This window comes from Tympanuchus pallidicinctus, unplaced genomic scaffold (genome assembly GCF_026119805.1).
Source record: "Tympanuchus pallidicinctus isolate F22 unplaced genomic scaffold, pur_lepc_1.0 scaffold34, whole genome shotgun sequence".
NCBI classification, from domain to species: Eukaryota; Metazoa; Chordata; class Aves; order Galliformes; family Phasianidae; genus Tympanuchus; species Tympanuchus pallidicinctus.
Genome location: NW_026294752.1, coordinates 595994 through 622427, shown reverse-complemented (window position 1 = coordinate 622427; position 26434 = coordinate 595994). Strand labels below are relative to the sequence as shown.

The following is a 26434-nucleotide window of genomic DNA, read 5'->3' as shown; positions in this document are numbered from 1 at the left end:
GCAGAACATGTTGTTTGGAATAACGATATACAAGTCTTGAAACAAATTTCCCAGCAGTAGTATCCTTGTATAGACTGAATAAAGGTTATTTTCTACAGGGAGGTATCTTATAAGAAAAAACAGTAGGGGAGGCCATAGAAGTGAGAGGATCCTATGGAGCTTTTTGTATTTAACAACAATCAATGGGTTTTATGGAAAATCATTGAGCAAAATGTGAGCTGCAAGCTCACTACCCCATACTGATGTTATTTATAACCTTAGTCTTAAACTGCAGGAAAAGTACACTTCCGTTCTATGGGGAATACATTAAAAGTATAAAGAGCAGATAAAAAGACAGAACATTTCATGGATCACCAAGAACAAAATCCACTTAAATGAGCTTAGAGTTGGTTTCTTGGCTTTCACTGATGGAGTAGGACTATAAGGCATTGCCCAAGAGGAAAAAGCTGTTACCTAAGTGTGTTTGTTATCTCATGCATAAACATAGCATTACTGTAACACACATACATGCATATACGGTGTTTGCTTCTAACTAACTCTGTCACGACTGTATTACTATTTCCCATGATTAGGGCACATTTCTAGTCCTGCTTTGCATACATGGGTTGTCTGTTATTTTTTAATTAATTACTTATTTATTAATATATATTTAGCTGATAAAAGATGAATAGCTGCTGATTTGCAAGATAGCAGGAAAGATACTTTTTTCCCTTCTGTATTGCCTAGTTAAATCATTAACATCCTATATACAAAGTGCTAACCACAGTAATACAGGTTTTAACTTAGCAGGGGTGCAGCCATGAAATATTTGTTCAGTAACCCTATCTGTAGAAAATGGCACAGTATGAAGAGGGTCAGCTGGTGCTTATCCAGCACCAGCAGGGTTTCCAACTTGTCTACTGAATTAAGTCTCTGTGCTAGGAACATTGTTTCTCACTTGTTCAAAAAGTAGAAGAAAAAAAAAAAAAAAAAAACAGAATGTAGAAGGGGGAAAAAAAAAAAAAGACCAAAGTTACTTGAGGGCTACACAAGAAGAACATTTTATCTGCCAAGATACCAACATATCGGTGAGTTTAAATCCCTGAAAAAAATAACACATTCTATAAAGATATGACTCCAACCTGAGCATGCTCCTCACAATAAGCTGAGTAATTCTGAAGAACAAAGAGAGGAGAGGAGAGTTTATGATGTAACTTGTTACCTGCAGATGGCAGACTGGCTATAGGCTGGGCCTTCGGTGGCGCTTAGGGCTTGGCCAACTTGAGTCTGGGTCAGGCCAAGGGACAGGCGCCGGATTTTAAAAGCTTTGGCAAATTCTCGGATTTCTTCCAGATTCACCCCATCCACTTCTCCAGTGGCTGTTTGAGGATCTGTTGAAATATTTTTTGAATTGTGTCAGTTCTTCACGTCATGTATGAGTGGGTTATGGCTTACACCATATATTTCACTGTCATGTTAATTTATTTTTCGGTACTTCTCTCTTTCTCCCATAAACAGAAGCGGGCTCGCTTTGCCAGGTGTGTTATAAAGGATGTTCAGGTTGCTAAAATCTAACAAAGCAGAAGTGCTTCCAGGTGGTGGTGAAAGATGTTCAAAGACATCATCGCTGAATTCCTGAAAAATGGGCAAGCTCCCTTCAGCGTGAGGGGTTGGCTGGGGTCCTCACTGCCATCTGGGCTTCACAATCTTTCCTCCCACTTCTGACAAGTCCTGTTCCCTGTTCCCCCTTCTCACTGCATGCACAAGACAGGCTTCTGTCAATGTATTTATTTGCAGTCTGTGGGGAGTGCAAAACACACACACAAACTGCTTGGGTTTTTAACTTGAAAGCAAGACTTTCCATTTCATCTAAAATAACTGTCAAATAAGGAGATTTACAAACCTTCCTTCCCTATTCTACAATACTCAGCCCGAACCACTAGTCAAACACCCAAACTAACCCATCAAAAGAACAAGCTCAAACAAAAAGCACACCCTTCCTCATTTAAAAATCGTATTTTAAAATACGCCGTTGTGAAAAGCAGCCTTTCAGTTTTCCTTCTGCCTCCCATCAGGCTGATAATCAAGGAGCGGTGTATTTGCAACATCAGCCATTAGGCTTTGGATGGTAATGCTGCACAATTTTTTACTTTTACATTAGCCCCTCAGAAGATAATGCTTATGATGCTGTGAGAGTAAATCTGTCCTCGCTCTCCATAGTGGTTTTACTGACACAGAAGCCTTTGTCCCTGAAAGGGCACATAATAAAGCATGTCTACCGCAGAAAAGCTCCTTTGGTGCTGGATAACTCAGCCAATTTAGGACTTATCAAGGGAGATGACACAACAGCTGGAGAATGGAACTTTTTTCTCCCCAAGCTACTGATCCCTGGCTAAATGAAAGCGTTTGCCAAGCCAGAGACAGCATGGGACTTGGATGGTGGAAGATTTCAAAGTGTTGTGCAATACTGCGTGTAGTGAAGCCATTCTCCCAGCGAGATATCTCTATTGTTCTTCACCTCATTTCTCAGACTTCTTAGGTGAAAAGTTTGCAGCACAATAACCCGTCAATTTCTGTAAATACAAGCAGTTGTCCAAGGACAATGCTAGCCTGCGTTACTATTTTGAACCCTATATTACCCTGGCTCCTGCTAGTGCTGCTACAGCTAAGGGCATGTCAGCATTACAGCAACAACAATTTTATTTTCAGTGGCTTACAAACCTGATGTAAAATTCCCTTATGGTGGAAATGTCCTATAAGAAATCTTTCAGTCCAATAATAGAGACAGAGGGAAGAGACTTCTCTGCTATAAACTTATCCTATATTGATTTGAAGACTGATTGATAAAAGCTTGTGTAGCAATTTTAGAATACACATATATGTAGTCAGGAACCACGTGAACTAAGAACACAGGTGAACAAACGTATAGCTGAACCTCATGTTGGCAATACTCAACACTCATCCTGTCAATATGATACAGCATCTGTACACACATCAATGCACTCAAATTGTATAAAGTTAGGAAACATATTATTTACTTATAAGTAGAGGGAGGCTAAGGTAGGGCTACTTGGTTTTTAAAGTAATTGCCTTTGTGGACGTGAAATGTTCCTCCTTATCCTATACACAGTCTACCTCTCATACCAGATGTGATTTTCATAAGCACAGAGTGGAGCTGGTTGCTTATCAGCCCTTTGGTACTCTGGATGGCGACAGATAAATTTACAAAATCTCATAAATGATAATGACCTCAGATTCACTTTTGTAAAGGGCACTAAGGCAGTGAGTTTTCTCACCTCTTTTCTGCATTTTAAGGCCTCTGACTAAAGGGATGTTACAAAGCACAGTTCAGATGTTCCCAGAGAATGCTCGAATTAGCAAACTTTATTGCTGCTGTCACCTGTAGTGCTCCAGCCCCCCGAATTACTGTTAGGAATATAGAGGGAGGTAAGAAACCTAAAGGGTTCTATGCTTGCTCATGTTTACATAGAAGTTCTTCCAAGTTCTGCTGAATTCTTCTGGTATGACATTGTTACAACACTAAGTATCTTGGGAAGTCCTTTCCTGCACAGGGATCTTGGACAAGAGAGAAATTGGACAGAGCTCTCCTAAACATGATAAAAGAACCCCTGTGATGTACTTCAGGAATACGGAAGTACATCTTTATTTATGGTGCAGTATCTGTTGAGAAAAAGGCTTCGTTCTTATATAGTGTCTTTGGGAGAAGGAAAGTGCTTACAGAGGTGGACACAAATGCTGAAGCCTTTTATCTCTGCACTCAAGGGAAAACAGTGTTTCTATCAAATCAGAAACACTTCTACTGCAGGTATAATTCAAAGCCATTTGAAAACCATAGAAGTAGTCCCTTGATTTCTATCAGCTCCATACTAGTCAAGTAGTACTATGAAGCCCTCTCTACTGATATCATCATGTAACATCACCTATCTGTTTTATTCTATTGTCATTAAAATGTCATCAATACATAACCTTGGACTTTGTGGACTAATTTATCCATATGCAAAAATATAATCAAATAAATAATGGACTTGGTTTTAATAAGTTTTAATCTTTCAAAACAGTTAAGTGTAGAGTTTACTTCACATTTTAGGAAGATTTGTTGACTGAAGACTGTAATTAAACTGGTACTTTTAAAATTAAGTGGATTTCTTGCTGTATGGGAACTGCTGAGTCACAGCCTGAACCTCTGATTGATCACCTGAGATGAGCCATGAGTCAGCCAAAGGAGCACAGGTGAAGGCAATTCACCTATTTAAGAGGCAATAGACCTATGTAAGAGCTGGCTACCAGCAGGGAAGGATCTCTTCTGGAGGCTGCCTCTACTGGTGTTTTGTGGGTGAGCCCAGGATAAGGGTATGCCTTCCATTTATTCTCTTTTGTTATCTACTTTGCCTAACTCTCTTGTTTATTTTGTGATTATAACAGCCTGATATTCTTTGGTTATACGCTTGTAAAAGACTGCACAGAGCCAAGAAGAAAATGAAGAATGCTAATCTCACTAAGTGTTTAGGATCTACAGTAACAATATTTAGAGTGAAGATTCCAAATGTATATTATGGCTTCATACTCTATGATTGTTATGTTTGTGAAACTAATAGGCCCTGGAAAAAGACGAGTTTTCTGGGACTACTACATGAAACATACATAGAGCAAAAGAACAAAAAGAAGTCCAACTAAGATTCCACCAAATGTCCTGGTGGATAGAGAAGGTGGACAAGCAGAGCAGAAGAAAAAAATCCATGGGTTTTTCTGTACTAAAAATTTCCTAAAATCTGAAGGGAATACTACTCCCCTCCCACTTCTGAATTCTAATATGAGCATTCTATGAGTTTCCAATGCTTGCAAATTCTCTGGTGATAGGAAGGAGTTGCACTCCAAAGGAGAAAGCAAATTTCGGTAGTGCAGAGTTCTACTGTGGAAGGGATTACAGGGATTCCTATCCCCAGTTAGACAGGAGGAGAAAGAGCTGGCAGAGAAAAGCCAACAAAATATAATGTGGATGATAGAGGCAGGACAAAGCACTGTTAATGGGAAATACAATCGAGCTCAGGGGAAAGAGAAGAATAATTTGTATATGAGAAGCTTTTTAATTTTATAGTATCAGATGACAGTAAAATGAATTTGGCAAGAAGAAAGGAATGTCATTGAGACCCACGTCCCAGAATATGAGGGGAAGAAAGTGATTTCCACAAAGCAAACCTATGCTAGAAAAGGTAAGAAATGAGAAGAGGCATATACCTGAGAACAGGAAAATTAAATATCATATACAATGAGGAATGGTAATATGGAGTTAAATGAAGAGAAAACAAAGAAGAATAAAGAGAACAGAGATGGGATAAGACAATATGAAGAAATCACACAAAAGGGCCATGAAGAGTGGAAATGAATCTTGCAGCCATCTAGGCAGACCATCTTTTTAAAATGTTCTTTCTCTAGTAGTATTCATAATTATACGTATTAAGAAGAACTAGCATTGGTTGATGGTGAAGGATGATGAGTGAGGATAAGACAAAAGGGAAAAGCTATGAAGCATGAAACAGGTCAAGAAACTTAAGAAAAAAGAAGGGTAAATAAAAAAAAAAAAAAAATACAGGGCATTGCAGGAGGAATAAATGTATAAAATAAATGAAGAGAAGTAGTAAGAGATAAATGATTATTTTTTTTAATTAGAAAATCTTTAAAAAAAAAAAAAAATTGCAAAAAATACAGGAAAACTTGATCAGAATGGAGAGTGAAAGGAATTGAAATAGAGCATGGAACAGTAAAGTTATTCAAGCCCAATCCTGACTTGTTTCTCATGGTCTCTTAGTAATTTCAGAGATGTGGCATGACCTCTTGTAGAGTTATTCTCTTAGCAGGTGTGCACGATCTTGCCTCAAGCAATTATTTAGCTACTGAAGTAGCAGCAAACACTCCAGTTTGTGGTTTGCTATGCTGGATAGAATATGCAGGACAACTATCAAGTCTCTGATTTCTGAGCACCTGAGAACTCTAAGCAAAAATGGCAGAAATGTACTGATATTTCCCTCACATTACGTGCTCTGTTGGGTACTTGGGACTGAATGAAGCCTGAAAAATAAATTTACAAGATCACTGCCCAAACTTCTTATTCCTGCATAATTATTGCCACGTTTTCTACAGGGAATTTCTGTAAATGCTCTCTCCCTTTGGAACACTCTTAAGATCCAAGTCTCATCCCTCAGTATAAACGTGTGAAATGTATATTCTTCACCCCAAGTTTCCCACCTGTTGATTTAACTTGCTTGAGGTTTGAACAAGGAAGAAGCACTCCAAGTATCTTCTCAGTGCTATTCATTCTCACTGGCAGGGTATTCAATGAGGCCAATTTTGCTTGGCATTTGCAATATAAGATAAATTTCAGCTCAGCCATTTCTGAAAATTAGGTTAATAAAACATGCTGTTTTGCCTAGGATGAAAAAAAAAAATGTAACAATTTCAGTTGTTTTATAACCTTCAGTTCTTGATTCACCACCTTGATAGCTGTCAGAAAGTTAACATTTAAGACAGTAATGGAGTTCTTGTCATCCCGAATAAAACTGTCTCAAGTAAGTCCAGGCAAGTGAGCCTACAAAATTCCTGTTTCCTCAATAGAGATTTGTTAGACCTCTGTGTAGAATCTCCTTTGAGGTTTTCTCTGTACTGAGCCTAGGACTAGAGAATATGGAGAAGAACCCCTCCTGCTGTGGTTGTGGCACTGGCTGTAGGCCAGGATGGCAGTAAGGATAGGGAGACCAAACTGCCTTTCTTCCTGGTAATCATTTTCCACAATCTTCCAATGGCTTTCAGGGAGGGCTGGAGTAGATTTAGATGCAAAGGGGGCAATAATTAACCTTTTATCTGAAGAAAAAGAAATGATGGAAGATGAAGACTGTTAAGAGGCAGAGATATGAACTTGGATCTGAAGAAGGGATAGCCTGATTGTGAAGAGAAGAAAGTAGGAGTCACTTGGGCAGAGGACAGAAATTAGGGGAGAAAAGAGGAAGCACTTGTGATAAAACAAGGCAGGAGATTATGTTGATTAGATGGTAGAAAGGATGCAGAGATGACCTAGGGACAGAGGCTAAATGAGAGCTGGAAGAGGACTGAAATGAGAAGAGGAAATGAGGGTTCATGGATGATGTGGAAAGAACAGAAAGGAGAAGGCTGAGGAAAAGTAGTACTGAGGCCCAGGGAATGCAGACATGTGGAGAACAATGTGAGGAGGTAATGAGAGTGGAGCAGAACAAGTACTACAGGAATCAAGTTTGAGAGGAATGAGTGAAAAAGGCCTATATTCATTAAAGCATCTTCCCCATTCAACCAAACTGATAATCCTATGCCTTGTACACCTCTGCCTTCAGCTCATGAACACAGAACATCTCATTCCCTTTTAGAGCAGGACAAATAAGATGATAACACAACCTATCAGCTTCTTCATCCATTCAACTGACAGAAGATCTCGTATCTCCAGGTAGAAATATAATCTCACCAAACAACTGACTTATGTTATTATTCTGCTTTTGTAAAAGCCTTGAAATATATCCAAATAAAAAATGAAGTTAAGAGAAGAACAGCCTTAGAGTCATATAAACACTGAAAAGTTACAGAATAGTAGGACAACAGTAGCCTACCATCCTTGTCTGAGTACCAGACCAGTTTTTTTTCCACAGATTCCTGTCTTGTCCATTGCACAAGATGAATGTACTTCATTATGGAGAAAGTGATTGAAGTATTGTCTTTTTAATTCTTCAGTGGGTGGCCCTAGACCTCTGCTAAAGCTCTTCACCAAAGACATAGTTATTCGTTTCCTCTTGAGCTTCTAGATTTTTTTAAATCTTAATTTATTTCCTTGTGTTTCTACAAGATGAGGGTCTTCTCCTTCTCATTCACAGACAAGTGGGCAGATATTAAGGCAAAAGGCATTTTTAGCTACCCTGTTAAGGTCAAGCAGAAGATGAATTTTTAGACCGTGACTTTAAATGGTTCTTTATACAGTTCCACAGTGGAAGTGCACTTTGAATTGTAACTGCGAGTACCAGGTTCTTCTGTAAATTAAAGTCAGGAGTTTCAAGCTGGAAATTGAGGGAGCACTTGTGGAAAAATCAGTTGCAAGTGACTTGCCTGCAATTGCACCACAATTATGTGGTAGATAGATCTACAACTATTCAGCCCTCTGCTGCCAGAAGCAAGACTACCTTTTGCCCTTCAAGTCCCTACCTCAAATGTTACACACAAACAGGGGAACAGTTTCGTGAACCAGATAGAGAATAAATGCTGGGACAAAAGCTTTCCTTACTGTGTGATTCATCCTTTGAAAAATGCCATTGGAAATTCACAGAATGAAGGATGAGAAAAAAGTGATTCTGTGATGTTAATCACTATATACTTGGTTATTAAAAAATACGTGTTCAAAGAGGAGCTAGATACAGTTGCCCAGACTACTCTTTTTCTAGCATCTCCTAACCTTTGAGTGATTTATGTTATGAAGTTAAAAGGGCTTCTTCCATGTTATTTTTATTGTGTAGGGATGCTATTTTTATTGTGTAGGATGCTTACCTATATGGGGAAATTCACTGGAACATCTATTGAGGTTTAGAGTACCCCTCAATAGTTATTCTAGATCTTTTTTTTACAAGAGTGTCTACAAGGGAAACTATTCTGGACTAGCCAGAAATAGTTTTTATTCTACACTTGTTAGTTTAGTCAATTTTCCCACATAGGTAAGATATCACCTTATGTATTTTTAGTGTGAAGCTTCTTATTTGCCTTCTTTCTACAAGTTTGTCTACATGAGAAAATTTACTAGTAGAACTAGAATTTTATAGTAGTGTATTTATTTCAGTATAATTATATCTGTATCTAGATATTTTATATACCTACAGCTCTCCATTGAGGTGTATTTGTTCCAGAATAGAAATATTCACACTGGGAATTACACAAGCAAAATTTTATTATAGAATATCCTGAGTTGGAAGGGACTCATAGGGATCATCGAGTCCAACTCCTGGTGACCCAAAAATCAGACCCTATGTCTGAGACCATTCTTCTTGAACTCCAGCACCTTGAATCCATGGCCACTGCCCTGGGCAGACCTGTTCCAAGCCCACCACACTCTGGTGCAGTCCCTGTCCCTATCTCCAGCTACCCTCCCCCCCTATATTATCATGATATTATCACTATATTATCACTCACTATATTATCTCCATATTATCACTATAGTTCTGCTAGTAACTTCTCCATACAAACAATTTCTGAAGTAACTCAACCAAGATTTTGAAATGTTTTCCAAGCCATTCCTTAGCTTGCATCAGCCATACATTTCACGTTAGCAATACAACACAAATTACACTATTTGTTCATTTGAAATTTGCACACGTAGTTTTCTTCTAATGAAGTCATGCAATACTGATAGATATTGGCAGATGTGCCAAAAACTGTTAATGCTTTTATCCATACTTCTAACCTGTTGTTTTCGCTATATAAAGACCAAAGCTAATCAGGCAATAGTGAAGACTCTGAAATGTGTGATCTGAAAGAAGGGGCTGGTTAGAGGTCAGCTATTACAATCCTAACAACAAAACTGAAGGTAGCTGTTCACAGCATTCTTTTCTCTCCCACATCTAGCAGTTCTTAGTTGCTCAAACTGCATAAGCTTCTCCTGCCAAGAAAGGTCTCTCATCTAATGCTAGGGTTTGTAAAGCAGTTTGCTACAATAACTAAGCAAACAAATACTAACAAACAAGCAGAATAACCGAAAGCAGAAGGGGCTGCCCTCCAAACATGAAGCAGTGTAATTCATTATACTGATTTAAAACATCCACATTTGCAAAGAATGTAAACTACATTTGAGTTTTAAGAATTGTCCAGTGTTAACAAAGTCAGTTAACAGCTGCTACCATTTTTATGTGCATATTAAGCATTTTTTTGTGATTCCTCAAGGTATGTTTACCTCAAGTCCCATCTGTCACAGCACTGAGTTTTTATTGGTACAAGTTACTCTAGTTAGCAATATACAATCTGATACACGGGAAACATAAAAGAAGTAAGGAAAGCAGATCAGGAAACTCAGCAGTGAGAAGGACAAACAGAGTGGAGAAGCAAGGAGAGCTAGGGAGCAATACTTACTGCTGACTAACTGGCCAACACTCAAAGCTGAAGAAGAGGAGGATGAGGAGGAAGAAGAGGAAGCCTGACGAACTGGGCTTTGAGACATAGATGCTTGACTGTGAGCCAAATGCAGGAGATTGGGCTGTGAGGCTGCTTGTCCCACTTGCGTCTGGGAGGGCTGATGGAGCTATATGTTAAAATGTAAAAATAGGTATTTAGAAAATGAAGCAGTAATAGGAAACTCAGTGTAACATTTTACCCATCTATTTCCAGGGTACAAATCCCGTAAGAGCATTAAATACCATGGACTCAGTTCAGATGACAGTGTTATAGCAGGAGAAATTTGAGCTCCTTTGCATTTTGACTTTCAACTATTTTTTCAGTTTAATGAGATAACTAGCAGCTAAATTCTTGTTTGAAATGAGTGGTGAGAGATCTATGATGCTCCCAGAAGCACTCTGATTTAATAAATACATGTTCTTACCTGTTCTCTGACTCATGAAGTAGACTCTTATTATCTACACAGGTTTTCATAGAAACCAGCACTATTTCAGAGACATCCTTTCATACTGCTGGACCAGGGCCAAGTAAAGTGGGGATGGGGAAGAGAAGGTAAAGTAGGGGACTTCCCTTCATTTCCCTACAGAAATGAATAATGGGATTTACCAACCTTGGATTTAGCAAACAAACTAAAATGCTGAAATCTTAATTCTCAAATGATGAATTGTCCTTTCCTTAAACACAGACCCCTTTCACATGTAGACTGTGTCAAAGTAAGATATACCTAAAATGTCTAGCAAGCACAGTAGATGCAAACGATGCACTGTGACAGATGCATTTGTCTTTAGAAATTTTTGTTTACAAATTTTGCAGTAGTTTAGTTTTTGGTTCCTTTCTGGGAGAAAGCAAAGAACCATGAATCTCTTCTGCCTATCACAAACTTTCACGTGGGGTTGAAATCCAAAATTCCACGCTCCTGATTGTTACATAAACCTTCCAGCTAATTCAAGGGGTAGTGAAGATACACAATAGACATTACATTTTTGAACTGGCTTCTAGTCACGCAGTACAGCCTTTTGAGCCCAATTATACTACAGAATACTTCTGATGCAGTAGCTGGCTGGTACTTACTAGACCTTTATTTTACCTTTATTTTATGTCGATTCTTGATATTGATGAAAAAAGATTGCAAAAATGTACTAAAACGCTTCACTTTTAAGTAATAGCTGTTATTTGCATTCTCAGGGAGGGAGAAAGATAAAGGCTTATTTGACCTTGCACAAAATCAGTAATTGAAATCTATTTCTTGAATTCTAAGGAATTGTTCACTTTTGATGTTTTACTGAATGAACAAATTCAGAAAAGGATCTGAATTCATTAGTGGTACTCAAATTATCTAGAATACGCTCCCAGAACACATAAAAATGACTGATGCTATGTAGACAACAAATTGTATGGCACACCTTGATCACCTTGACGATGAATGGAATACTTAAGAATAAATCTAATCATATTTTTCCTGTTATGGGTCTGATTAAGAACTGAGTGATTACAACTCCTTTTAGTTATTTATTTATCTATCTATCTATTCATTTATTTATTAATCTTCCGCACAGAACAATGCAACACAAAATGAAGCAAGCAACCTCAATCTACCCTTTTATATTACAGAAGATTATTTATCTGTCCATGTCCAGCCTATTCTGACTTCCTTCGGGGTCAACAAACAAAAACATTTTATTATCTTGAGTTTTTTTGTTATTTTAAAGTAACTTTCAAAAGAGAAAATGGGCTTTGTATCAAAGAGATGGTAGCTGAGAAGCTCATTGCAAGGATTCCAGGTTTCTGATGCAAACATTGTGTAACTGCAAAAAAAAAATCACTAAGGACTAGATTTTATCTTTAGAGTGTTTCCAGCTGAGAACGTCTACTTTTGCAGAGGAGCCCACTAGGAAGGCTGGCTCCCCCTGAATGCTGCAGAAATAGATGTCCCATCCATTGTGCCCACACTGCTCCAGACTGATGTCTTCAGATATCAGACTGGAAAATAGCAGCCATTTTGACTCTGGGACTGTTGTCAGAAGGATTCTCTGGCAAAACTAAAGATTTCTGCCTAGGTGAGGGAAGAAAAATACTGTATTTAGATGAGCTAGATGTTTCCACACTAGCTGGAACAGGCTTAGAGATGTTAGTGTTTATCTGTAGGGGTGGAGGAGCAAATGCAATGGCTATCTAAAAGGAAAGATCTGCAAAATTATAGTCCAGTCAACTGAACTTCAACCCCTGGAAAAGTAGTGAAGAAAATAATCAAACAATTTGTAAGCACCTGCAAGAAAACAAGGTAGTAACAGACAACATGGGTTGTTAGGAACAAACTGTGTCAAACCAATCTGATCTCCCCGTAAGACAAGGTAATTGGCCTTGTGGACAGGGAAAAAGCAGTAGGTGGTTTGACTTTACAAGTTTCTCGACACTCCCTCGTGTGACATTCTTTATAATGTACGAAGACATAGTTTAGATGAAAGTGCTGCAGAATGAATGCAAAAGTAGTTGGAAAACAAAACTGAGGGGGTGGTTATCTCGCTGTTGAAACTGAAGCGCACGTTCACAGAAGTCTCGCCTGTTTCTGCACTATTTGGTATTTTTCTAATGACCTGGATGACAGAGGAGATGCTGACTAAATTTACATGCCTATGCCACACTGGGAGGGGCTTTTGATAGGCTGACATGCAAGATTAGAATTCAGTTTGAGGATGTCACCAACAGTGGTGTTGTGAAAATTAAGAAAAGGTAACTCCCATTCTGAGCTGTGTGAGCAGGAGCGATGTCTGTAACGCATACAATGCTGTGAAGAAGGCAGAGCTAGTGAAAAGAAGGGAGAGTGAGTCTGTCCTGTATTTTATGAGGTGCAATACTCATGAAAATTCAAATCATATGCTGAGAAAAGCTTTCCAACACGACAGTGAAGCACTGGCATACATTGCTGGGACAACTAACAACATTCTTATGAGAGTGTTTAGCAGTATGTTAGACAAATACAGGAATGGCTGTTCCACTGGGGAACAGCGGAGTGGACTGGATAATCTCTTGAACCCTGACCTTCCAGCCTTAATTATTTATGGTTCTGTGCTAATTCCCATCAGTATTTCTCAGGCAGAAACACATGGTCATGTAAAGACAGATGGCATGTGCAGCATTTCTGGGCCACAATACAGATATTATTCTGAAAGTTCAACTGCTGAGCATGAACACAGTGAACTTAATGTCTCCAGGAAGCATCAACATGGATGTACTTTCTCTAATTGTCTCTGCAAAGGGAGCACACAGGCACAACCACAATGTAGCAAAGGCAAAGTAAGCTGGTTAAATCTAGGAAACATCTGAATCCCTGTACAAATGCAGGGATTGCACACTGCATTTATGAATACATTTGTGAAACTGTGAAATCCAAAAGCTTGACAGTTTCCTTGTCAGACCTCCAGAAATCTTTGGACAAATGTATGGAATTCTAAGAATTTTAGCTGAGCAAAGAGTTTTATGGTGAGTACAGTCTGCATGAATAGTGACCTCAGGGGCAACAACAGTATACAAGGGATATTTACAGATTGTTGGGCTGTAACTTAATGCTAGTGAGAGAAAAGGGAGCAGAGGAGTTGGAGAGGCTGAAGAGTCACCTTATGGCCTGAACAGAGACTAAGGGAGGATTCCATCTTGAGCCTCCACATAATTTTCAACACATCCCCTGTTTTAGAGATGTGATGGTAAAGCTGTAAATGTCCTGTTTAAAGAACAATGATAGTTATCTATGACATGAAATTGCATTAAAATACTCTCTCTCTTTTCATCCACTATAATTTCCATTCCAGAAATAGCCTTAAGGAGAGGCAACGATTAGATTATGAATTAGATTCCAGATGACAGAATCAATTCAAACTTGCAATAGCTGGCATTTCCCAATTTCGGACATGTACATATGATATGAATTATATTTATGTCCTCTGTGTATTTTCCATCGAAAGACAGAAGGAGGCACAGAAATTACGGAAGCCGTTGCTGTAAGTGCCATTCTGTGTAGGTGGATATAGTAGACATTCCGAGAATGATGACTGCATGCAACACTGATCAGTATCTGGCAGGAATATATGTTTGCACACTACAGCGAGAGGAATAGGATAAATATGAGAAGTATAAAGTGCAGCATAACACTTTATAAGAATAAACTGGAAAATGCAAAGGGCTTGATTCTTATCTCTTACATCAGTTTTACATTCTGCTGTCAACAGTGAAGGTGGTATTGCTAGATAATGACAAAGAAGAATGAATTAGGTCTGTAAGACTGAGTTTTGTTGTTCAATTATGTATGTAATATATTCTTGAACTTGGTATGGTTGACTGGAACTCTGATGAGATCAGGGATTTGTTCCGCACATCCAGAAACTTATAGGGAAGCGACAGAGTAACAAGGAATTTTGTATAACTTAATGAAAGAGAAAGAGTGTTTGCAATGCAACAAAGAGGCTAAGTGGAAATGAAGAAACTTTGAGGGACTCTTGCTCTGTATTCTAACAGAGCTGCTACTGTTTTTTTTACAGTCTGGACAAACAACCAGGACAAATTATGGCCCTAATGGAAGGGAGAAATAAGCAGCAGTTCTTAAATTGCATTAGCTGATGCTAAGGTCAGGCATTAGGAAGAACTTTCTAATGTTAAGGAGAAGTTGCCTAAGTTGTCTTGAGATGTCAGGGAATCTCCATCACCGGTGATTCTTGAGAATAAGTTAGACAAACAGCTGTCAAGAGAGATGCAAGGACAGTTGATCCTGCCTAGGGGAAGGAGATGGACTACACAACCTTTTGGGGTCCTCTCCAATCCTATTTTTCTATGATTCAGTGAAGAGTGCATCTGAGAGACAAGGAAACACAACAAATTACAGAAGATAGAGGTGAAAAAGACAAGTATAACAAAAAGGCCAGATGAGAAATTAGCAGTGGTTGCACAAAGATGCTACAAATAAGTAATTCCAAGTTATTTCTGATGTTATATAGGGAAATACATTTATTAGCTCTAATAAAAACTAAAGTCCATAGAAAATACTATGTAAAAAGACTTTCCTAAGTACTTAGAAATGCCACCATAATGCCTTGCATTATAGTAGTGGTGTACCAATGCCATTGTTTGATTTGAAAACACCATGGCAGAAGAAATCTGTCTTCAAACCTACTCACAGTGCATGAACAGGCATGGGCTTCAAAAATGTTTTCTTAAATCTTCCAGCAAGTTAAAAGAACAAGCTATTACACATATCAACACACATCATGCCAAATCGTTTTCACAGCAGTTCTAACAGAATATTTCCACTGTGGCCTGAGGACGGTACCCCATCGTGTGAATTTAGTTGAATTCAAGTAAATGAATATGAAAGCTACTTGATGCTTAATAAATATCCCTCTCTTATTATAGTATATTATACTACAATACAGCATAAGGAGCCTCTATGCACATTGCTTACACTGACAGGATCATTACATTGGAAAACTAGCACAAGATAGCGGCTTGGGTCCACCCAGGCCATGCAAATGCTCAACTCGAAATGAAGAAAACAGTAAAGAAGTGCTGGTGTGCTGTGACCATAACTGGAATAGGATTTTGGCAGCATCTCAGTAAGCTTTCCATCTGAAGCCTTACTGTGGGATCAAAACTCTGTTCAAAGTACACACTGTAGTTGAAGGTCTCTGGCCTCTCAAAAATGAGTTGAGAACACAGATGTGCTTCTGTAGAAGACAATCTTATATGTAAATCAGGTGCACCAGTCATTTTTCTGACCCCTATCAGGAATGATATAAAGTCACAATTACAGTAACAGACATAAAACTATATAGATAAGTGCACAATTCAAAGGTATCAACAATGTTCCCACAGTGAAGTGTTTTACTTTCTCTATGGCTCAGTTCCTTAGAATGATACAGGTTGTATAGCAATATCTTCCTATTCCCAAAGGTGTGGTGCAGTTATATTGGCTTTTTTTTTTTTTTTTGTGAAATCTTATTGGCAAGTGTAGATGCCATAAAGAAAACTAGTCAGACCTATGTTACAAGTCAAGTGTTCCTGCTATGGCAAGGAAAATCCAATATAGTAAATAGATACTTGTATTGTTGAGTTTTGAATTCTAGTATTTTATCCAAAGATAAAATGGAATTGCAGGATGCTAATGATAGAGGAACAGAGAAAAAGTGAGGCAAATTGACATCCTCATAACTTAAAGTCAATACATTAAAAAAGGAGAAGAAAAAAAAGTTGGTTTGAGATAGCACAGTTTACTGGCTATGTTCAAACAGAAACAAAAAGAGCCCATTTCTCACAAAACAGTATCAAAGTACTAAGACCACAGCAGAGAAAAAATGTTTGTGAGCTGGTTAGATTTTAATGGGAGAGAGAAAAAACAAGAGACTGCATGGACTTGTGGTAATGAGATGGTGTAGAGCATGTGGTAGGTTGAGACAGCAGAAAGAAAACGTTTGACATGAAATTTGGAAAGTAACTGTACAAAAAATGACCACAGACTCATCTGAGAGCTGTATCTTTTCAGCAACTGGATCTGGAGCATGACAGCCAGTGATGATGAAGATGGGAAACCAACTACGTAAGAAAATGCTGCCTAGGAGCTTGTTTTATTGTGTTAGAGTTGGCAGAAGCCCAAAGCTAGTAGTGTTATAAGACACAATGAAATATGAAAAGATCTGGCAGACAGTGTAGATAAAACACATCTGAGGCCAACTAGGACTACAAGCCAGATTTAATGAATCTAGACAACAGCAAGAAGGAAACGGAACCTTCTTGATGAGGTGCACTGGAGAACTATATAATATGCAGAAACTGTTTCTGTGCTGTAGGCAAGCAAATACTTATGAAAAAACACCAACTAAGAAAGCAGCTTAAGGAGTACATAGACAGGAGAACATTTTTGAATCCCAGTGTTCTCTGTCAGCTGGATTCTTCTTACCTTCTTTCACTCATTTAAGAATTTTGTTTCTATCCTAAAATAACTATTCTAGCTTCCTCTTTAGTCTGGAGACAACAGATAGCTTAAGATACATATAGCATATTCAGCGTATCTATAGTGGTTCTTTTTCAGCAATGTGTTACCCCCTAGATATGCCTATATCTCTTTATGAGAAATCTATTTAACTAGCCTTCACCAAGTACCTAAAAGCTGTATGGATAACATTATGCAAGAAGAAACCTTTCTTATATTTCTGACACTTATGAGACTCTAATAATCTTGGTTCAAGTTCTTCTGTCAGTGGTGTTGGTGCAATCAGATGTTGTTAAAGGCACAAAAGCACTTCTTAAAACAAGGTTTTCAAATCTGCTAGCAAACAGTAGTACTAACAAGTTGATAAGAAAAGCTCATCTGTTCTTTGAAAAAATGTTCTTTCAAATGTTCATTTGAAAAAATGGCATTTAGCCATATGTGCTATATTTTGACAAAATGCCTCCTTAGAGGCATGGAGGAAGTGCCCACGTTAAGTTTATAAGGTACTTTTCTATTATGAGACATAAAAAGTTTAAAAATGCAAGAAAAACAAAATAAGGGAATAAATCATTCTTTTTCAAGTAAACAGACTACAAGTGGAGATCAAAGATTTATAACAAAGTTTGTGGAATGGCTGTAAGCAGCAAGAAAAGATAGAGAACAGCAATGAAGTTGTATTAGCAAGAGAAATGTGTGAACTTCTTAGGTTAGTACAGAATATCATGAACAAATTACAGAATCTGCTTACAATACACCAGGGAAGCATTATGACAGATGAGATACAGAGTAGGTGCAAAAGTGATTCACATGAAAAAAGGAATCATCTTAGTGACTCACATGGTAATGATCAAGGCAGCAAAGTTATATCATGGTGGACACATCTGCTTATTGAAAAACCTGCTCAATGGGTAGAGATAGTTAGAAAAAAAAAAAACAGGATGATAGACTGCATTGAGATAAAAACAGAGAATAATGTGAAAATATTATAATGTTATTATATAAATCAGCGATGCATCCTCACTCTGTTCATGGCATTCAGTTCTGATCACAAAATCTCTAAGAGATTATTGTGGAAATTGAAATGGTTGAGAGATGGACAGTAAAAAATTATTAAAGGCAAAGAAAAACTTGTTTATGAACAGAGATAAAAAAGACACGGACTACAACAGTAGCACAAGCAGCTGCCCTCTTTCGAAATCCATTACAATTTGCAGGAGAATTCTCATAGGTGCTGCTGCTTAGATTAGCAAAATTTTGGAAAACAGTGGAAACACTGAGGCTCAGTGTAGTTTAAAGAGGAGCATTCCCTACTGTAGACACTTCAAAGAGCACAGATCAAGAACACCTATTTATTCCTTAAAACTAGAGTGATAGGATTACAAAGGAATGGTTGCCTACATTAAAAAGCAACCTAACTGCAACAGAGAAGAAACACTGCTTCACGTTTCATGTAAGTAATCTATGAATTCATTTCCATGAGGAGACATTGAGGTTTTAGTCTGTCAAGTTTGAAAAAGTTGTATGAACAAGTAAAGCACATAGTCTACCTAAGTGAAGCTGATTGAAAATAATATCCAGGGCATGTAAGTCTTCAGGCAAAAAGTAAGCACTAACTTGCATTACTTCACAACTGAAACAGGCTACAATTATTGTGACTCAGGTAACAAGCAGCAGCTTACTATCACCACTTGCAATCACCTCTTTCTCTTGTTGTACTTCAGTGCCAAGGAAGTGACAAGTTGAAAGTTAAACTAGGATCATCTAAAAGGAATTTTTTATTACATTATTTATTTCCTCAATTATTCTCCATGACTTTCTCAAAACTTTTTCAAAACTGGTCTTGTACTTCCCTCCCTTCCCCCTCTGTAGCTTCTTTCATCCACTTACAAGGCACCAAATGCAGTATGAGCACATTTTCAGAAAAAATTTTGAATTCCTGCTAAGCCCTCTGATCACTCTTCTTCTGCAAACAAGGTTTTAAATTTATGGCTAAGTATACTATCATTAGCAAACACACCTCAAGAAAGACTTCACCCAGGCAGTAAGATAAATTCAGGATCTCCTTATACCTTGTATAATTCTATTTACTTTTCAAATGTGATGGCAGTTTGCATAGTACTATCTCAATTGCTTCTGACTATTTATCAGCATTATTCCTATGAAGAGTCTGGCTTTTATAACTCATTTCTGCTTCTGATGAAATCAATAGCAGAATTTCCTCCCCTTTCAGGGAAAGCTGAAGAGCCAGTAGAGGGAGCACAAACACATCAAAATAATTTTCTGTGGCACCTATAAAAATGATAATAAATATTATCTGTTCCATACAATACTTGCTTTATCTTTTTTTTTTCTTTTTTTTTTCTTTTTTTTTTTTCCCTGATCAAAAATACTTCCTAGAGCAGGTTCCAATAGATGCAACTAAGGAATCTATATGCTGTTTGGTGTCTCTTCCTACAACCTCCTGGGACTTCAGTGTGAGAAGCAAAGGCTGGGCGCTAACCATACCAAAATAATGAAACTGACTTTAGAGTAGTATGAAAAGTATAGAAAGCTTTTCAGATATCACTGAACTTTCTGTATCCACCCTGTAGTCTGTGAACTATGTGGTGCCTTACACCGAGTAATAATTTCCCTTTATTTCCCTTCCCTTTCTTCCCTTTCTTCTCCCTAAAAATCTTCTCCTTCAGTGAAGAGTCCTTCCACTTGCATACTTTTCTTTATTTCCTTCATGCATTGCAAAGCATTTCAAAACCCAGTCTACTGGGTGGCCATCAACCAATGAACTGAACTTTCATAGGCCTTACATTCCTACTCTGCTTTCTCTGCAGAAAATTTTTTTGACACTATACTGACCTTTTAATGGGAAAAGAGTAGCTGGATAACACACAAAAGTATAAATACATCATTTAAAATGACATCATATTTTATCATAATTACATACAGAGTATGCAGTAACACACTATACGCAACAAAATTCACCTTTCAGTAGCAGAAACAGGAAAGAAGTGAACTTTCAGAAAGACTGCAAGAGTCTGTGAGCAGTAGAAGATTCTTGTGCACCTGTTCTGACAATCATTCAGGCTGCTGCTGCTTTACCTGTTGGCCTGGTTTGAGCGGCGATAGCGTAATTCCCTGGGTATTGATCACTGGGAGAATCTGGTTGCCGATGACGGTAGCGATGATCTGACCCTGGGCATTGGTCAATAACTGTGGGGTTATTGGCTGCACCTGAAGGCCCTGAGCTCCACCTGCTGCCTGGCTGGAGGGGACTGGATTAGGCATCAGTGGGATTGTTCCAATAATCTGGAGAAAACAACACAGAAAGGGAAAATGAACAGGTGCCACATACACATCCACATAGAATGATTTGTTTCACCTGCGCTAAATCAAACTTAGGTGATGCAGGCACATAAAGATAGGTGTAACGTGCTAAGTGTGGGAATCATCATTCCTTCATAGCGTGTTGAGGACTTTCAAAGTCATTTTTCAAGCCATGTGTCACCTACACATCTCAGCACTGCCCACCCCCAACAAATCTGCTGTGGCTGTGAGTGTACAAAAGAAATGCTGGGCCACCTTTGTCCCATGGGTGATGATTTGTTCCCACTTCTTGGATGTAGAGTGAAGTAGATGCAAACATCAGGCCTGTTTTTCTTGCTTCCTTCAAATTTACAGCATTATTAACTGTGAACAGATACATTTCTATAACGTTCTTTGAGTTACTAGTAATTTTAGTTATTATTGTTTTATTATTATTATTAATAATTTAGTTATTATTTAATTAATAAACATCATTTTCTTTCAGTTGCCTGATATTCTAAATGACCAACAAATTTTTGTGGCTTCAAGGAGACCAAAGAGATGCTGGTGCCTTTCAGGATACAGCTCATAAAGTTATATTCATAAAAACGCAACTACTTTTGGATGACAACAAGGCAATACAACACAACAGCAGGAGAGATGGTGTTAGATAAAACATTTTAGCTAACATTTCTGGGGCAAGCATTTGCAGAAAGAGATGCTTGTGACATTTCAGATTTCAGAATGTACTGATTTCCTAAAATGTGAATGTGCCTGTAAAACTAATATTAGGGTGAGTTGTCAAATGGAGATTGTACAGAAGACTGTCAGCAAGCCCTCAGTTGAAGAAAGTAGCTCTTTTTAAGGACTCTTTGTAGAACTATGAAAGCATCTGAAACTGGCTTCTGATGAAACTTGTGAATAAAATCAAACTTTTTATACAAAGACATAATGAAGCTGGAGTAATAGGAGTACTGTAACAGAAAAAGTAAAAGAAAATTCAGAAAACATCTCTATTTCCTCTATCATGCCTTGAAGTAGGTGACAACTTAATCCATCTCCTTAAGTGGAAACTGTTCATTTGGTTAGCTATGGCAACTCAGATATCAAAGGAGAAATGACGAAGTCATTATCAATTTACCAAACTTAGCCAGTCAAAAAAGGCTTGGATGGGAAGAGCAGAGAAGACAAAGAAAAGGGTGACGCTCCCTGAGAGAAGGGACCTGGTAAAATGGGCAGCTCACCTACTGAGCTGTAGTGAAAGAAATGCACATATGAAAAGTGTTCAAAACACTGAAGTGATTCTTAAGTTCTCCTTAGTATGTTCCTGAAAGGAGGACAGATCAATAAAGATTATTACCCCGCTTTACCGAACATGGAAATGAAGCACAATGGAGCATATTCAGAGAGAGGTTGTGAATTAGAGATTTAGTCTTCTAAGCTGGAATTGCCTACAAGCTTCTCTCTGCAAACCACGGTACCTATGTATTTTTCCATTGGAATCCCTATCTGAACTGCAGGTGCTTTAGAGCCCACATGAAAAGATGGCTGTTTGAAGTTTTCTAACATCTGACTTCGAGCATGAATAGAATCCAACTTCCAAATGGTGCAACATGTACATTTCTCCCAGTTCCTGGTGATGTAAAATATTTATGGATCACAAATGTATTCTTTCAGTTTTAACTTATGTCACCAAACACAAAAAATAATCCTTCTTAATTTTATCAGCACAAGTTCAGCAATGGCCTGCCCTTTCTTTACCATGTCACTAAAAGGATGCGACCTTGGAGTGTTATTACTCCAATATAACTTTAACTATCAAGGTCCCAATCCCAGCAAAGCAAAAAATGCTGCGCTGGTCTTATCAGTAATAGAAATGTTTGCATTCATGTTTAAAATGCATTTCTTGGATTGCAGTTGGACATTTAATAGGATGACAGTGCTGAAGTGGACAGTTTGTAAGGTCAGAAGCAGAAAGCTATCTATATGTATTCAACGTGCGTCAGATACCATTCTATACATGGTGGGCTGTACATGCCATGCACAGATGAGGAACAGTGAATCACTGAGCTACAGAGCTGAGAGAGGAGTTCTGGAAGGTCAAGTACACAAATGTCCTCAAGGATTTGGTGTTACAGTAGGAGCCAGGACTAAATCTCAATGGCAAACAGTTTTATCCCTAAGTGGAACTTACAGACATTTCAAGATTGTTTCAATTTTATGTGAAAACAGGGCAAAATCTTCTCTAATTAAAAACACAAGACAGACGCCTACCTCTAGATAACCCACAAGGCTACTTCTCATGGCATGCATTCTTGAGATGGCTAAACTCAGATTCAAATTTCCCATTTAAAGTTCCCATTTCTCCAGGTTCCCTTTCCCAAGTATCTTAACTGTTCTCTGATTCATACTGTGCAGCTTTGGATTATTAAATAACTCCTCCAATGGGGAGGAGTCCTGACCCTGACTCCCCGCCTCAAGCCTTGTGTTAGTGTCCTGATTCTGGGACAGATTTTGTTCCCTCTAATTTTGGTGAGAAAGTCCATCCTGGTGGTTCCTAATCTCTCCTGTTAAAGTATTTGGTTGGCACTTCAGGATGACAATTTGTGTCTTTAATTCACTGGAATTTTTTGAAGACAATATAAGACAATGCCATGGACATTTCTGGTTCATGAAAGAACAGACTATTTAATTGTCAGTGACTTCCCTATGGGGTTACGTTGCTTCTTCCTAGCTCCTGGTGCTGTTTCAGATTATATTCTAAGACAGCTCACAAATAGCATATGACATGGTTTTATTCCATAAAATAGTCTGGGAAAGTTCACCCTGTTTTGGAAGGAAGAGAACAGAGGTATGTAACTATAATCCCTAATGTGCCACCTGGCCCTAAAGCCAGGAAATCATGTGTGGCCTGATTCATGCCAGTAGAAGAGAGACATAGCTGAGGAGATTTCTTATTCTGCAACATCTGGACTCAAATTCTTGAAGAATTCCAACTGTCAAGCTCATTTTTGAGACTCTACATCCTAAAAATATCTCATGCTGCAAACAAAAAAACATATTAAAACACAGCAACAACAACAACAAACAATACATAAAGCTGTTATGCGACAGGCATGACTTTCACTATTCCTTTTATATCCCATACAACTCAAATTAAGACCTACATGTGCACAGAAGAATTGCAAAACAGGTGCTGCATGCAAAACACAACATAGCTCTGAAGGTCCATGGGAAACCCATGGCACCCCCCTGTCAGTGCTCCATAAGCTGTAACAGAGCCAGGTACAGCACTTTGCAGAGCACTGTTGATTAAAACTGCACCTCTTGAAGGCACAGGTTCCAGAAATAGGTAAAAAATATGGTACAAAAATAGCAAAAATGACATCAGAAATCCCAAATTCAGATCTCACCTTTTTTACAGAGACAGTGCTTTGGTCCATATCAATTAAAACACCAAGTCTCTAATTCTGACTCTGTTCAGGTGTCAGAGTATTGCCAGAAGCCTTGGTGGAGTCAATTTTTTGGTGAGGAGTCAAGTTTTCAAAAAGATTCTATCAATTTGCTTACAGATTAATATATACATCAGTTGTGTCCTGAGTTGCTTAGCAAGCATTTTTTGGAGATTCCGATTTTTATGCTTTCCAATGTTAACTAAATTTTAATAATCAATTTTTTTTTTTTAACTTCAAAGGAAATCCAGACCCTACCATTACTCACTGTCTTTAGACTAGAAACCATTTAGAACAAGGATTGTCTCCTTTGGGCATTAATATGATATGAATATTTGCTACTACTTCTCCCTCATAGTACAGAGATGGATCTTGCTTGCAGTCATACCAGAATCTATCACACTGGACGTAGTGAAGAGGAAAATGTAAGCATCCCTACACTTTGCAACATGTGCCATGCTGAGCTATTCAAAGCTAACTTGGGAAACAGACTGCACTTTCTCAGCAAGCCTAATTAGACCAAGCACATGAACCAATGAGATTAGGTTGTTTCCATGCTACAGTGACATTATCAGGTAGGAAGGAGCTTTGCTACTTGGTTGTATTGCACTCTACTGGCCTACTATAGAGATGCTATCTGGAGGTCAGAAGTAAGATTGAGGCAGGACTTAGTAATTGCTCTTTGATCCTGCCTTTTTTTAAAGTAAGAGCTGCTATTGAGAAGTAATCTTGCACAGAACAAGATAATGCTCCCTCCTGCCGTAACAGTTCTTACTAGAACAGCACTGTTTTAACTTTTCTGGTTGTCTTATTACCCCTTAAAAAAACAGGTGTTACACACTATTGTCAGTGCCTGTGGTTGGGTGAGTAGGACAATTTTTATGCTTTGCTTTTACCTCTTTCTCTAGTCTCTTTCAACTTGATTTGCACAGATATGAAGCTGGATTAAGGAGATGGCACATTCCTAAGTGCCTTCAGCAGGCAGTCACCACTTTTGGTCACTGTTTTGCCTTGTGATGCCATTCCTGAGAAAAGTTATTCCACCAGAAATATGTTAATGTTGAAAATATATATTGAATTTTGAACTCTTAAAGAGTTATCTTTCTTTCTATTTTGCATCAGTGAAAGTTCCTGAGGAATTAGAAATCTATCCTACACAAATGGCATTGAAGGCTTAATAATGTTTTATTCTAGCCTTTGTTTAAAATAACAGTGTTGTTTTTTTTTTTTTCTTGGGCACATCTCCATAACAACATGGACTGTAATAATTAAACATCAGATCTAAAGGACTGAAGATCTGGTAGCCCATCGATATATTCTTGAACCATCTACTCTAATCTTCTCACTATAAAATTACATGCACTATATAAAATATTTGCCAGAGATCACCAGATATTTCAATCTGTAACTCTTAGAAGAGAAATTAGTCATGCTGATTAATTCAGTAATTTCAGATTTCACCAACGTTTATCACAAGATGGCTAACAGATAGTACAGTCAGTAGCAAAGACACTCGACATTCTTGTTCCATAATCATATTTCCCCAAATACTGTTATGAATCACAATCTTGTTGCCCAAATGCAATGACTCTAGATGGCATAGCAATTGTCTGCCAACCCATCATTTTAGTTTTTGATATTCAACACTGCACCTGCACAACAAGGTGTTGTTTGAAATATAAAGTCATGCCCTACTGCAGCTCATTTGTATGGATTTTTATTCTATGTTCTGGATTTCTGTTAAATATAAGAGACAGATGCTGGTCTTATTAATTCAGGGTTGTAACTTTCAATGTGATAGCCTACAAAAGCTCAAAGCAAAGCTGAGATGAACAATCTGGTCAGACAAATGCATTACAGACACTTTAAACTTTACAGTGCACACATTTCTTCAACAGGTTTTCAGTGTCCTGAGAATGAACTGTTACACTAACCATCACCATGGAATGAACCATTTTGGATTATTTTCCCACACCAACTGTGAATCATCTCTATGAAAACCAATATTCCATCCTACAAGGTGGAATTTAGTTGTAATGCAGCAATATTACGTGGAAGTTTGACACAAGGAAAAAAAAAAAACAAAACTCTTTAAAAGAAGGTAGGAAAATTTAGATGGGTTGTATACAATTTATTGGGTGAATATTTTAGTTATCAACCCCTGGGAAAAAAATCCTTCATAAGAACAAATACAACCTCCCTTTGTCACACAATCATCAGAAATACAGTTAATTATTCATTTCAGTAATAATGCTTCCTTTAAAATTTGTCAACCAAATATAAACTGGCCTTAGCCCTTCTTACCTTGTGAAAATTGGTATGGCTGCTAGTTCAGTGTGCCACTTTGCCAATCACTTCACCTTTGGAAATTCCCTAAATTCCAGTCTTCCATTCAATCATCTGATATATGTTTGTAAAAATACTGTATATCCCTGGCTGTACTGCTATGAACCTGAAATACTTCTTGTAAGCCTACCTTTCAGTTATGAAGATACCATACAATAGATATTTTTATGTCCAAGGTGGCTCTTTCACTGAAAATACC

At 37.9% G+C, this 26434-nt stretch overlaps 1 protein-coding gene across 1 annotated transcript in view; it reads right to left on the bottom strand.

Annotated features, from left to right (window-relative positions):
- POU6F2 (POU class 6 homeobox 2) overlaps positions 1-26434 on the bottom strand; it is a 246238-nt gene that overhangs the window by 2816 nt on the left and 216988 nt on the right. The window contains exons 6-8 of the mRNA XM_052699000.1: positions 20234-20440; positions 10123-10291; positions 1202-1370 (exon numbers count right to left, since the gene is read on the bottom strand). Coding sequence (XP_052554960.1) covers positions 1202-1370; positions 10123-10291; positions 20234-20440 — 545 coding nt within the window. The remainder of the gene's footprint in view (positions 1-1201; positions 1371-10122; positions 10292-20233; positions 20441-26434) is intronic.